Source organism: Geotrypetes seraphini, chromosome 5, assembly GCF_902459505.1.
Source record: "Geotrypetes seraphini chromosome 5, aGeoSer1.1, whole genome shotgun sequence".
In the NCBI taxonomy this organism is placed as follows: Eukaryota; Metazoa; Chordata; class Amphibia; order Gymnophiona; family Dermophiidae; genus Geotrypetes; species Geotrypetes seraphini.
In genome coordinates, this window is record NC_047088.1 from 192,460,108 (window position 1) to 192,474,431 (window position 14,324).

The 14,324-nt window shown below is 37.7% G+C and overlaps 1 protein-coding gene across 18 annotated transcripts in view; it reads left to right on the forward strand.

Annotated features, from left to right (window-relative positions):
• The window catches only part of TTN (titin), a 461,697-nt gene extending 447,755 nt beyond the window's left edge, over window positions 1–13,942 (forward strand). For all 18 annotated transcript variants that reach the window (XM_033947057.1, XM_033947058.1, XM_033947060.1 and 15 more), the window contains 5 exons: window positions 80–236; window positions 6,698–7,218; window positions 8,894–9,047; window positions 12,049–12,315; window positions 12,659–13,942. In XM_033947057.1, the coding sequence (XP_033802948.1) occupies window positions 80–236; window positions 6,698–7,218; window positions 8,894–9,047; window positions 12,049–12,315; window positions 12,659–12,957 (1,398 nt within the window). In that variant the 3' untranslated portion in view covers window positions 12,958–13,942. The remainder of the gene's footprint in view (window positions 1–79; window positions 237–6,697; window positions 7,219–8,893; window positions 9,048–12,048; window positions 12,316–12,658) is intronic.
• The last annotated feature ends 382 nt before the right edge of the window (window positions 13,943–14,324 follow it).

Consider the following 14,324-nt stretch of genomic DNA (forward strand, 5'->3'; position numbering starts at 1 on the left):
TTAAAATCATGTACTCTGTTATTCTTTATAAAATAGAAATAAACTGGAGTTCAAAAATCATTTTAACATGTTTTTACAGGACATCACACAAGGGGGAAAATATAAAATATGGGAAGAAAAAGGAAAAGTCCACTTAGAAATTTATGACACAGATGTTTCAGACAGTGGGTTATATACATGCACTGCAACCAATTCTGCAGGATCTACATCTTCAAGCTGCAGGCTAACTATCAAAGGTATGTTACTGTTTCTTCCGAACTCAATTCAATGTTTTATATTGAGTATGTCTCAGTGTTATGTACTGAATCTAATCTAATTTTTCATTTCTGGGTTGATCTAAGCCTATCTAGGTTCACAGCGACTTACAAATCAAGATTTTACGTTACAACAATGAAATATAAAGTAAGCAGTATACTATGAGGTAGTTACCAGAGATAGGAGATGTAGTAATCATTCATTGGGAATGTTTAGTCGTCATTAGAATTACAGTACAGCAGTTTGAAGTACAATACATACTTTTCAAGAAATTCCTGAAACAGCCCTAACCTCACGCTCTCTCAACAACACTAATAATAGACAAAGGATCTACCCTTTACTATCATAGCAAGGACAATTGTAGTTTATAAATCTTCTGTTAAGCCTCCCTGTTCTTAACTACCAAAGAAATGTCAAAAGATCTACTCTCTACCACTCGAGCAATTCTATTGTTATCCCATTGTAACCCTATTTATAAATCTTTTGTAAGCCGCCTTGAACCGCAAGGTAATGGCGGAATAGAAATCCCTAATGTAATGTAATGTAATACAGTTGAGTTAGATTCAAGTAGATTGGTGTGATTATGGGGTCCTTTTACTAAGGCATGCTAGCCATTTTAGCGCACGCTAAATATTAGCGCGTGCTAAATGCTAATGCGTCCATAGACTATACTGGACTTGTTAGCGTTTAGCGCGCGCTAATATTTAGCTTGCGCTAAAACAGCAGCGCGCCTTAGTAAAAGGACCCCTATGTTATGTAGAGTTTGGGGAAGGAGCGCTTGTGGTTTCTGGAAGGGTGAAATGCTGTGTAGGTTGCTGTGGAAGAACATACTTGTTAAGTATTGAAGGAGTATATTTTCTCAAAAAGAAAGTTAGGTTCTGTCTTGATAATTATTGGAAGATTGTTCCAGGTCTTGGTGCTGAGATAGGCGAATAGTGAGTTAAATATGTGCTTGCATTTTACATCTTTGGGAGAAGGAAGGATTTATTGAAATATTTTAAATTTTCTGGCTGATATTGACCAGGAGTTGACAAAAAGATTTTAAGTGGCTCTGCAGAGTTTGCATATAGGATGTGAAACATTATTTATGATAGTTTGAATTTAGAACTGCTTATTACATAACATTACATTTCTAGAACGCAAAACCTCATGGATCGATGCGGTTCACAAAAATAGAAAAGACTGGACATTCCCAGTGAACTACAGAGTAAACATCAATCAATTCAATTCTCTAAAAATTTTACAAACAAAAATATTTCAGTATAAGAACAAGACCTTCTAAATAGAGAGCGTAACTCCTTATCCCAGCTAGCTGCCTGAAAAAACTAATAGGCATTGCTGGAACTTCTTATAAACGCAACCTCAAACTAGGGGGAAAACAAATAAAGCAGTATTACTTAGTGGATGGTTTGATGTGAATAAAGTAAATAATTCTACAGGTACTCAGGCGCTTGACTGTGTAAGGTTTTATAACAGAATGTTCTCAGTATATTTAAATATCACATGGGCCTCAAATGGAAGCCAATGGAGCTCCTTGTATTATAATGTGATATGATCTGATTTTTTTAAGCCAAAGATCAAATGTACTGTGACATTCTGCATTCTTCGTAGTCTAATTACATTTGTACGATATCTGGCAATGTGAACTGAATTGCAGTAATCCAAAGTACTGAACAAGCAATCTAAATGCCATAGGTTCAAAATATGATTTAATGGTCCACAGTTTCCACAAAATAAAGAAACATTTTTCACCAATACCGAGGTAAATGCTTTCATATTTAGATTTCTATTCAAATGTACTCCCAAGATTTTAATTTCGGATTCGATAGGATAAGTAATCCCACCTAATGTTATCTCTCTATCTACCACCTTTTTAAAAAGAGAAGCAAAGAAAAACTTAGGGCTCCTTTTACAAAGCCGCACTAGGGCCTTAATGCGCGGAATAGCGTGTGCTAAATTGCCGCGTACGCTAGCCGCTACCGCCTCCTTTTGAGCAGGCGGTAGATTTCCGGCTAGCACACGCTAATCTGGTGCATGCGTTAAAATCATTAGTGCGGCTTTGTAAAAGGAGCCCTTAGTTTTGTCTGGGTTTAAACTTCAATTTATAATCTCTCATCCAGTTGTTCATGTTAAACATAATCTCTTGGATTATGTTTTAGGATGCAGAGAAATCCATTGAGATAGGTACCACAATTGTTATGTCGTCTGCATAACTGAAGATGTTCACATTCAAAGAAGCAAATTTATTACCTAATGATGCCAAATAGATGTTAAAAAGTACTGGGGACCATCATAAAACCCACATGGGTTCCTCCAAATTCTAAAGAGAATGTCACTGAAAAATACTTGATAAGTACGAAGTTTAAGAAAGTCCTGAAACCATTGTAAGACCTTACCCCATATACATATGGCATCAAGACAATCAAGTAAGACATCATGATCAGCCATGTCAAATGCACTACTAAGATCACACTGCAGTATTAATGTTTCTGTTCCTCTACTAAAGAGTAAATACAAATAATTGACAAGTGAGATTATTAGTGTTTCTGTACTATATGTAGCGCGAAAACCTGAATGAAAGGAATGTAAAAAAGGAAAACAATTCAAATAATCATCAATTGCTGGCAAATAATACCCTCCAATAACTTCATAAATAGAGGTACAGAGGCAACAAGTCTAGTTATTAACCTCTGTAATTGAGTTTTTCTAATTTTTAATCATTGCGGTAATTATTATATGGGTTTTTTTCTTTTGGAATTTCTCCCTTATTCAATATATCCATCAACCAGTTATAGAGATCTCTCTGAAAGGTTAAACTTGAGGTCATCATGTTTGAAGAGCAAGAATCTAATTGGCAAGAGGATTCAGCATATTTTACATATAGTTTTTTAAACTGGTTCAAATCTGGTGCCTCAAAAGAATGCCAACTCAAGTTTACCAAACAGACATCTATAGGTATTTTTTAGAAATCAGCTCAATATCTGATATAGTAGAGCAGGACTGACGAAGAATCTTTATTTTTCTTTCAAAATAGGTGGCAATTTCAAGAGATGATGGAGCCTTATCTTGCGAAGCAATTGTTAAATCCGAAACATCATAGATATTTGATACTAGTCAAAAGAGTTCTTTTATCTTATTTTTATCTTAGTAGAGCCTATTTTTGCTGAATAAAATTGTCTACATTGTCTTTTAACATTTTATTGTACTCTGTTCCGGGCCAGGATTTCTAACAACCCTTTCTGTATTCACACACATTATACACTTCTAGACACTCATAGAATGTATAATGAACACTTTACTTTTATTGATGTACTAACGGGTGCTAGAATATAACAGCATTTCCCACCCCTTCCCTGTGCAACAGCAGCATTTCCTGGCCTTCCCTGTGCAGAAGCAGAATTTCACACACCCCCCACACACACACACACACACTTCCCTGTGCAGAAGCAGCATTTCCCACCCTTCCCTGTGCAACAGAAGCATTTCCTGGCCTTCCCTGTCCAGAAACACCACTTCCCCCCCCCCACACACACACACTTCCCTGTACAGAAGCAGCATTTCCTGCCACCCCCTTCCCAGCCGCCGCATTTAAATTGTGAGAAAAGCGCTGCACCGCGCTACCGCTGGCTTCGGCGTCTTCTATCCACTGCGGACAACCCTAGCGGAAACAGGAAGTAGTCAGAGAGGGCGGGCCGCAGTGGACAGAAGACGGCAAAGCCAGCGTTAGCGCGGTGCAGTGCTTTTCTCAATTTAAACGCAGGTGAGCCGGCGAGAAGGAGGAGGCTTTGGCGGTGGTGGTTTTGGCGGTGAGTGAGGGCGGGAGGGGGGAGTCGCCGGCTGTGCTTTCCCGATCTGGCCGTCGAATACGCACTCTGACCAAAGACCTACGGATCACAGATCACGCAGGTCTGAGTGCGCATGCGCGGCTAGCATTTTATTATATAGGATAGAACCTGAGTCTGTTCCTTCACAAGCTCAGAAAAACCAAAGCTCTATATTTTAAGTTCAGTTTCTTAGTTTAGTCTATATACAGCATGAATTCCCATTCAATGTTTATTCAATCAGCTCTCAGCAATTTCCAAACCTGCGTGGCTTACCTCAGCCACACCAAATATTAGCTGTTCCTTTCACAGCAGTGTTAGGCTCTTCAGCAGATAGCCTCAATCAAATAAACATTGGCTTACCTTTACTGTCCAAGCTTCCTCCAGGGTTCTCCTTAACCCACAGCGTCTGAGCCTTCGCTGCTCAGTGAAGTCTCATTATGGAGGCTCTCACCTTCACACAGGTGACCCTCTCCTAGGGCCTCTCACGGGTACCTCTCAGAATGAAATCCAGACTGCGCATATGAAGCTCTTCCTGCCTGGGTTCCACCCCATGACTCAGCAGAGTAGCCTGTTCACGCAGTTCAGCGCCACCTACTGGATTAAGGTTGAGCTCTGAGCTACAAAGCTCAATGCATCTTGGACCCTGTAGTTCAGTGCCAACTGATGGATGAGGGTTGAGCTCTGAGCTACAAAGCTCAATGCATTCTGGACCCTGTAGTTTACCCACTAATTGGCCAGCACCCTCTACTGCCCACTAGCATAATATCATTACTCGTGAGGGAGAATCCTCGACTCCTTCACATACTCCCTTATTTCTTTACATCAGATTAATCGATCTTCATTTGATTTGGATTTTAGCCACTTTCGCACATAATGTCTTAAAACTCTTTTTTGTGTTTGAAGTTCTAAGTCGAACCATAATTTTGTTTTCTTTTTTTGTTTATTAATAAAATGTTTTGGCGCTATAGCATCTAGGATTGTTACACTTGATTTATCCCAATACTCCAAAAAATCATCAGGGGGATGTTGTTGATAATTCTGCTCATAATGGTTTCAAAATTCTATTGGGTTAACAAATCCTCTGGCTAGTGTTTTAATTTTAGGATTAGATTCTTTATCAAGAACTGACTCTCATCCTTAATCCCATTCTTTATTTAAAACAGTTGATGACATGATAAAACAGATCAATCATTACTGTTGGTTGAGACAGATTAGGATTCTGTACAGACAGAGTGAGTCTGAGTCTGTGATCAGCCCTCTCCAGAAAGGAGAACTGTTAGTCACTGGGCTTGAAATCTAATCTTATCTTTGGTTTATATACCAGGTCATCTCCCAGTGGAGCTGGACTCGGTTCACATGTAATTAAGACTAGAGTATGTAGCAGAAAACATAGGAGAAGGAAGAACTAATTAAAAACTAAAGTACATAAGAAAAGCATAAGAAAAATAACTATAATATTATCATTTCATTGAGACTGTAGTTAAACTATTTAAAAATTGCGAGAACAACAAAGTTTTCAGGAATTTATGAAATAATTGCAGCTGGCCTGAAACACAGCGATAACAGGTAGCTTCACAACCGCACAAGTAAAATTTCATTATGAATTACTATCCTGAGAGGAAAAAACAAGCAGTAGTTTACTGCCTCAGCATAGTGGATTCATGCCCTCTGCAAACTGGATTTGTGATCTAGGTACAGCTATCATATCGTTAATTCCCCTTAAGAAAGCCATTGGAGGGAGGGGGAATTCTGTTCCTCTCAGAATGCCCAGAGGCAAGCAGAAACAAAGCACCAAAAGACATTGAGCAGAACACAGATGTTCCTAAGGGCTAATCACAGAAGACTGGTTCATATACATAGCTTAATAAATATACAGATCTTTGTGTTCTTATATCTAATTGTATTACATGGAGGACTACAGCTGATTTTTCCTTGCTACTGAGTTTGTGGTGTCTCATATGCTCTTGTAGTCTACAGTGAGGCCAGACTTGCCATTGTAAGAATGGCTGCAACTGCATGAGATTTTGTAAACTTCAGAGGTTTGAAGCAGAGTTAGCCAGCCCTTCACCAGTGCATGCTATGGTGTTCTGATGTTACTCTTCTTTAGCAATTTATCTATGTAGTTCACTAGTCCTTGGACATAGGGAAGCACTGATTTCACAGGCTGCATTGTTCAGAAGTTTTAGGGCTTGGAAAAGTAGCTCTTCTGCTGTAGCTATTGGCTAGGAATCTGCCCCCGGAGGATGATATTTTCTTTCTGAAGATTGTGCTCTAAATTTATAACTCTCTGTTCACTAGTGTATGTAGTATACCTCAGCTGCTGGTGGGAGAGGACAGATAACATGCAGTAATGATCTCTGGCTAATTGTATGACCATTTTGCTTTTGGAAGTCAGAGCAGAAATTAAGGCACATTAACTACTAATGTGGCACTTGCATTAATTTTTAGAGCTTACTATCTGCTGCATTAGCAGCTAATGTGACTTAGTAAACAGGCCCCTAGAAGTGCCCAATTCTCTTTCTTTCTATACTGCTTAATACATATTAAGAAAAATGTCAAGTAATTTTTCCTACACACAAATATATAACACTGATATTTGATTTTATCTTCTTCTACAGATATTAAGGACTCTAATGCACAGAAGAAATCAGCTATAATTTCTGAAGAGAAAACAGTTGTCCAGGAGGAGTTTTTAAAACAGGAGGTTATGTCTCAAGAAGCAAAAACATCTTATAGAGAAATTAAAGCATCTTCCACTCAACTGAATGTGTCAGCTGATCAGACTGTTACTCTTAAAGCTAACATTCCTGATGCATCTCAAGTGAAATGGGTGCTAAATGGTGTAGAACTAAATAATTCAGAAGATTACAGATATGGTGTATCTGGAAGCGAACACACTTTAACCATCAGAAAAGTCAGCCATAGAGATGAAGGAGTACTTACCTGTGAGGGTAAAACTGAAAAAGGTTTAGTTAAATGCCAGTTTGATATGACACTTGGTAAAGAGCGTTCTGATGCACCAGCATTTATTACTCAACCAAAGTCTCAAAATAGCAATGAAGGTCAAAATGTTATTTTCACTTGCGAAATTTCTGGTGATCCATCTCCTGAGGTTGAGTGGTTCAAAGACAACCAACCAGTAAGTAATCGATGACAGTTTATTGTTTAACTTAACCAGTATTCTACTGTCAAACAATATGCCTAAAACACACACTTTAGAAAGTGAAAGGAAACATAACAAAAGGAAGAGGCCATGTAAATTCTCAAGGTAACTGTTCAGGCAAGCCAATGTTCGAAGCTATTAGAGATAACTATAGTTGTGCAAATTTAGATGAAGAGAAAAAAGTACAGCTGAAGCTGTTTATTTATTTGTGGTGGGTACTAGAACAAAAGAATGGATAGTCAATGATAGTTCTATCAATTTCAAATGGATGCTCGGGGGTCATTTTAGAAAACTGCATTTTGGGGGCAATTCTACAACTGGGCATATTCAGTTAGATGTCGCAAGAATAACGGATGAGAACCTATTCTATAATGGCATTTAGAATACTAGCATAACCTATATCAACACCCCTATCATTTCCACACTCACAGTAACACCAGCATAGACTTGGCATAACTGTGAGTGCACAAGTGTGGCAGGGACACATGTAATTCACGGTTTTCTGTAAGTTATGCATGTAAGTTGGAGCCTCATCTATATATACGCTCCCTTGCCTTTATGTGCTATGCATGTTAAGCGCACCATTATAGAATGGCACTTAGGTGCCCTGCTCACATGTTTGCAGGCAAGTACACACTTCCATGCAAAGTTCTAGTATTCTTTAAATTTATGCATGCTAGAAGCACATAAATGCAGGAATCTAGGCCCTCATTCTATAAATGGTGCCTAACTCCTATGATAGTCCTTTTAAGGACAGTAATGGAAGTCTGTTCCCTCCCATTAGCCTTGTATTTTCAGATAATTTGCCTGTTTCCCCTTCCATCTGTTTTACCCTCTCCCCATTATTTTCTATCAAAATATTGTAGTTCTGCCCAGTTTACCCCTCGTATCAATAAGTCATTGTTTGTTAGTGCGTCTGATTGTTGTTGTTTTGAAATCTTTTTTTAATGTATTTTTTATAATTTCTTTTTTATACTCTGGAAAACCGCCTTAATATTTGATAAGGCAGCATATCAAATTTTTAATAAACCTGAAACTACCATTCTGTCTAGGCCCTGATTATATAAATGGCGTCTAATTCCTAGGCATCATTCTGTGCAGTTGTCAATCATCCACTAGGTGCCATTTATAGAATCCTTAGGAACACTGCCATATAGGCCAAGATTTTCTTATGTAGATGCATATGTTGCCTTTATGAAATAGGTGCAACATACAAATATATTCTAATGTGCTTCACATACCCTCCCTTTAAAATTACCCTCCCTATGAACATATTGGTGTTCATCCTATCTCAAGTAAATTGATAGCACAGAAAATATAAACATGAAGTTCAAAAAAATATTTTTGAAGAATATCATGCTGAAATTTCAAGTGACATTTTGTCCAGCAAGGTAAGACTACTCACCTGGCTGGTTAATACATTTTACCCAAGCAAGTGCTGAATTCCTGTAATATACCTTGGGTATACATACTGGCATGCAGCTGGAAGATTTTTCATTTTGTTCCAGTGCTAAAACAGTTGTTGCCAATTTTCTACAGGGGAAAGTTGGTGTATACTAACATCACCACTGTACTACTAGAGCAAATTCTTAGGCAGGGGCCTTCTTGCTATGTATCTACAATAAAAAAAATGACAAACAATCTATTTCAGGTTGTTATTTCATCACATGTGAGTGTGCATCGCTCCAAAAATATATATACGCTTGAAATTCGAAGTGCAGTAGAGGAGGACAGTGGAAAATACACAGTTAAAGCAAAGAATTTCCATGGACAGTGCTCTGCTACAGCATCTTTGAATGTTCTACGTAAGTTGGAATTTTAAACTTCATGCTTGTTATGGGTTTATTTTGATTGATAGTACAAACCTAATAAAATGAGATACAGTGTGATTAAATTAAGGTCTTTGGATTATGCTATCAAGATGTAAAAATATAACTGTTTATAAACTAGAAAGTTCACATCATTTTGCAAGGGCACTGCATGACTTTTACCACATACTTTATCCTATAATATTTTCATTCTATGATTTATTGGTATATGAATACTTTTATATGTTTATGCATAGTATAACAATGCTGCTAACAAAATTGAAACTAAGTTAGGAGAACTGTACATCTTAAATCAGAATTAGATTGAAAGCCCAATAATTTGTATCCATGAAAGACTCATTTCATCAAGGATCTGTGTATGAGTTATATGGGAAACCTTAAGCATTGCCTACTACCAAGCCCTAGGCAGACAAAGCAAATAGAGAACTCCTATCTTTACCTATGAAAATAATCCTTTCTGCTGCCAGGAAAGAGAATCACCTGTTAGTAAACTGATAGCCATTTTTCCTAAGTCCTACAAGTTATATAGGAAGCTCTGTGTTACTTATTTAGCCATGAGATATTGACCTGATACTTAAAGGATAGAGAAAATCAAAAGGTAAATCTTGTGACATCTACTATCAAATCATTTCCTGTGATCATTTCCTAATTCAGGCCAAGTACAGGGGAAAGTGAACCAGTTAAGGCCAACCAGGGTAGGAAAGGATCTTAAAAACATAACTGGAAGGACCAAAACAGATTCCAAAACATTAATATTGCCATTAATAGTACCTTTTCATTTAAATCATTAAACTACTAGATACGTCAGCAAGAGAGAATCTTGGGAATCTCAGTTCAAGATCATCAGCATAAGATCTTATTTGCAGACTTCCCTGATGGCATTGATGAACATTTTGAATAGCTATGGGGTGGTCTCTGGATTTCAGATTAATATGGAAAAATCGTAAATCTTAAATGTTAATGTGGCAGAGGGCCAGTTGCAGGCTTTACGATCTAAGTTTCCCTTTCAATGGGCTGATAAATCTATCAAATATTTAGGGGTTTATATGACCCCCAGATAACCAGAGGATAACTTTCCGCCATTGGAGCGCCAGCTGATTGAGGACCTGGATAGATGGGAGGGGTTGACACTGGGTTGGTTGGGGAGAATTGCGGCTATTAAAATGACGTCGTTGCCTAAATTACTTTATTTTTGGCCCTTCCTATTAGGATTCCTCAGGTATTTTTCTGATCATTAACTCAGAAGGTCTTTGCTTATATTTGGCGCAGAAACCCACCTATGTTATTATCAACCCCCAAAAAATGGAGGAATGGGAGTGCCCCACTTTGCTCTTTATTATAAAGCTATGCTTATTTTGCATGTTGCAGCCTGAGTTGATATGGACTGACCTTGGGTTTGTATAGAACAGGCTTTCCTCCCAGATATTACCCTGTGGAAGTTGCCCTGAGCCCCTATTGCAGAACCTAGAGCTAGGCTGTCAATCACAAATCATTTCTTAAGAGTGATTCTGGGTGCCTGGTATACCATACGCAAACAAATGTTTCCTGAGTTTGTATTTTGCCTTTACCCCATTAATATTTTGTATGGCTTCACTCCTGGGCATGAAGAGCCTATTAGGCATGGTTGGGTGAGGGCAGGATTATGCATGGTGGACCAAACTTTGGATGGAGGGGAATGTTCGATCTTTTGATTATCTACAGGAGAAATTTGGGCTTTCGGATCAAGATTCTTTTACTTATATGCAATTACGAATATTTTTACGTAAGCAGGCCTAGTGGGATATCCTGTTTATACCAGGCACTGTTACTTCGGGAGGATCCCATGGACCCTTATAAATTGCAGTGGAGAAGGATTTGGGATCAGAGGGTCTAATGTCTTCCTGGGATTTTGTTTGTGCTATAAAACACTTTTTGGCACTTCACCCACGTATCTCAGGAAACAATTTGTTCTTTCAGACAGAATTTGCTTTACACGTAGAATTATCTTATTTTCATTTCCAACTCCTAATGGATGTCAGTTTTAAAGATATCTTGACAAAACATTATCCTTTCAGACAGGTATCTGGAATAAAACCTTGAGTGATCTGCTTCTGAACTCATTTTCATATCAAACATTTAGAAGATCATTGAAGACTCTCTTATTTGATAAATTTGTTTAAATTTTATTGATTGATTTTTCTTATCTACATTGTTGTATCTTCTAGCTAAGTGTTGCTGTATCTTTGCTGCATACTATGCAGTTTATTCTTGATGTAAACAGCTCTGAACTGCAAGGTATAGCGGGATATAAATAAAGCTATTATTATTATCTCTGTTTACAGTCCCACTATCTGCCTCTCTGATAGAAAATGGTTATAAGATTTACTATAGGTGGTACATGACACCGCAACATATGATGAAAATTTATAGCTGCTCTTCAGGGAGATGTTGGAGGGGTTGTGGGCAATTGTTGTTTTTTTGGCATATCTGATGGGCCTATCCCATGGTACAGTATATGGTAGGGCGTGTTAGTGGGTACACATTGTCCTATGTTGATACAATGCTGTTTGTTAAATTCTGCTTTGCCTGACTACTCCCATCGCCCCTGGCCTTGGCCCGCTGTTGACGTTCCGTGAAGCTACCAGCCTCACAAGAGCTGATTCGTAAGTTGGACTATGATCAATTGATGTGTAAATTGACTGCAACAAGACGGCGGACATTGCCTTTATATCATAAAATTTGAGGTGTATTTGAGCTCTGGAGAGTTGGCACTAAGCAGTGAATTTTGTAATATCCATGTGCCTTTATTTCTGTATCCACCATTTACTGTATCATTTCTACGGCAGGGTAGAGGTTCAGGGAGGGAAAAAAACTACTAGATATCAATAACTTAACAATGGATAGAATATAAAATAACACTTCTATTTTTGTCACTGATGATATAAGAATTAATGTTACAGTCCTTTATTGTTCATTCTGTATTTGTTATGCTCCACAGCTCTAGTTGAAGAACCATCAAAACAAGTAGTGTTGAAAACAGCTGCTGATATAAGTATGCAGCAGAGTTTCTCGTCTCAGTCAATCCAAATGGCCTCTAGAGAAGAGACTTCCTTCAGCAGCATGACTGAAAAGAAATTTGCAAGCATGTCTTCCATGTCCTCCATGGCAGAATCCCTTGTAGAAATGAGCTCCAGCAGTATTATGGAAAAAGCCAGTCTGACACATTTGGAGAGTTCAGCTAGTAAAATGATTAAAGGTTTGCAAGGTAAGCGAAATTATTGGTAGTGGTACCTTGGCAACAGTTTTAGAGAACAGTTTTAGAGAAGTAAATTATACAGAGACAGCTTTCAGTAGATAATAAGTTTGAGCTAAGTGTGTTACTCACCTCATGAGTTAAAAAATTAACTCAGAATGCTGACATTCTTTCTGTATGATGTGTAGATGTGGTCCTCAAGATCACACTAAATAAATTTAGTTCAGCTTTCAGTTTGCAAAAGTTTTAAATATGCAGTGTACCTCAATACATTCCATGTAAGTTATTTTAACAGTAAATATAGCATGTAACTTATTTTCCTTCTGTATTCTCTGATTTTTTTTTTTTTTTTAAGGAATACCTCCAAAAATTGAAGCTCTTCCATCTGACATCAGTATTGATGAAGGAAAAGTTCTCACCGTGGCTTGTGCATTTTCAGGCGAGCCTATGCCTGAAGTGACTTGGGCTTGTGGTGGAAGACAAATTTCTAGTCAAGAGCAGCAGGGAAGATTTCATATTGAAACCACTGAAGATCTGACTACTCTTATCATTATGGACACTCGGAAAGAAGATGGTGGACTTTATACACTAAAATTAACAAATGATTTTGGATGTGATATTGCAACTGTGAATATTAATATTCGATCAGTTTAAATGGCTTGATCTATCTTAGCTACACTTGACTTTTTGCAAGTGGTTGACATGAACTGAAATATCGGATTTGTAAATATTTAAAAGAAAAAATATTTTTGTACTTATCTGGATGAAAAAAGTCCAGCGATATAGACTGAAACTTGTCATTACTTTCAACTTAAGAATTTTAAACATTGTTCATTGACATGTACATACTGTATATAGCCGACTTTAACGGTTATGAAGTTTTGTACCATTTATTTTGTGACATTTTAAAATGTAACTTTTGGAACTAATGGTTGGTAGGAGAAAGTTCCTCGAGGAGCGAATACCCTGCTCAATCCTGAACTAATTTTGTGCCTCAACACAACGTTGATGTTTAAGAATGCCTCAATAGGTAGAGAGATTCCCTATTGAAGATGACCTATACCCAAGAGAGAATACTGCACACGATCTCCTCGTACGTGCAAGAAAATAATTTATGTGGACTCAAGAAATGTAAACATTAAGCATTGTTTGCAAATACCCTCCTGTAAGCAATGCTTTAATGTTTTACCTTGGAACTAATGATGTCACATTACTATATTTCAGAGACAAATATAATATTTTGGGCAAAGTGCAAGCGGCCAGCACTTTGTTCATTCATTGATTTAAAAGCACTGTTTCTGACATATGGACTGCTTTAAACGGCTTGAAAAAGTAACATCACCTGGCCATACCCTCAATTAACCAAGCTGTTTAGGTACTCCAGTGCAGAAACTGTGCCAACTCTTGGAGGTTTATAGGGTGCAATGATTAGAATTTTTGTGTGGTAGTATTAGAATATTATTGTCAGTTCAGGGCATCTAAGAGTGGACCACAGTGAAGAAACACTGTTGCTAAGAAATGAAATTGCCCTTCACTTCAATTTGGGGTAGCTTTTGTAGTATTTAATATAAATTCAGTTAATGGAACCTCCTGGAGAATATATTGTTGATTTGAAATAAAGCATGTTATCTGCACCTTAGTATGCAAGACTCTGTTTCATTTTTCAGCCTGTTGTATGATGTATTATAGCTGTTATAGACAGAAGCAGAAAGCAATGCAGATCATTTATATCTAGGTAGTACAATTGAGCAGTCATGAATTAGCCCTCCCCTCCCTTTTACAAAAGTGCAGAGAGGTTTTTAGTGCCGGCCAGCTTGCTGAATGCTTTGCCCTGCTCTAATACTCATAGGAACTCTATGACCGTCGGAGCAGCGCAGAGCATCCAGCACACCGGCCAGTCCTAAAAACCTCTTCTGCACTTTTATAAAAGGGGGTGGTAAATTTTTCAAGCCAAGTCTTTAGAAAATATTATGTGGTCAACATTTTATAACTATTTATTGATAGATCTCCAACACATTTAA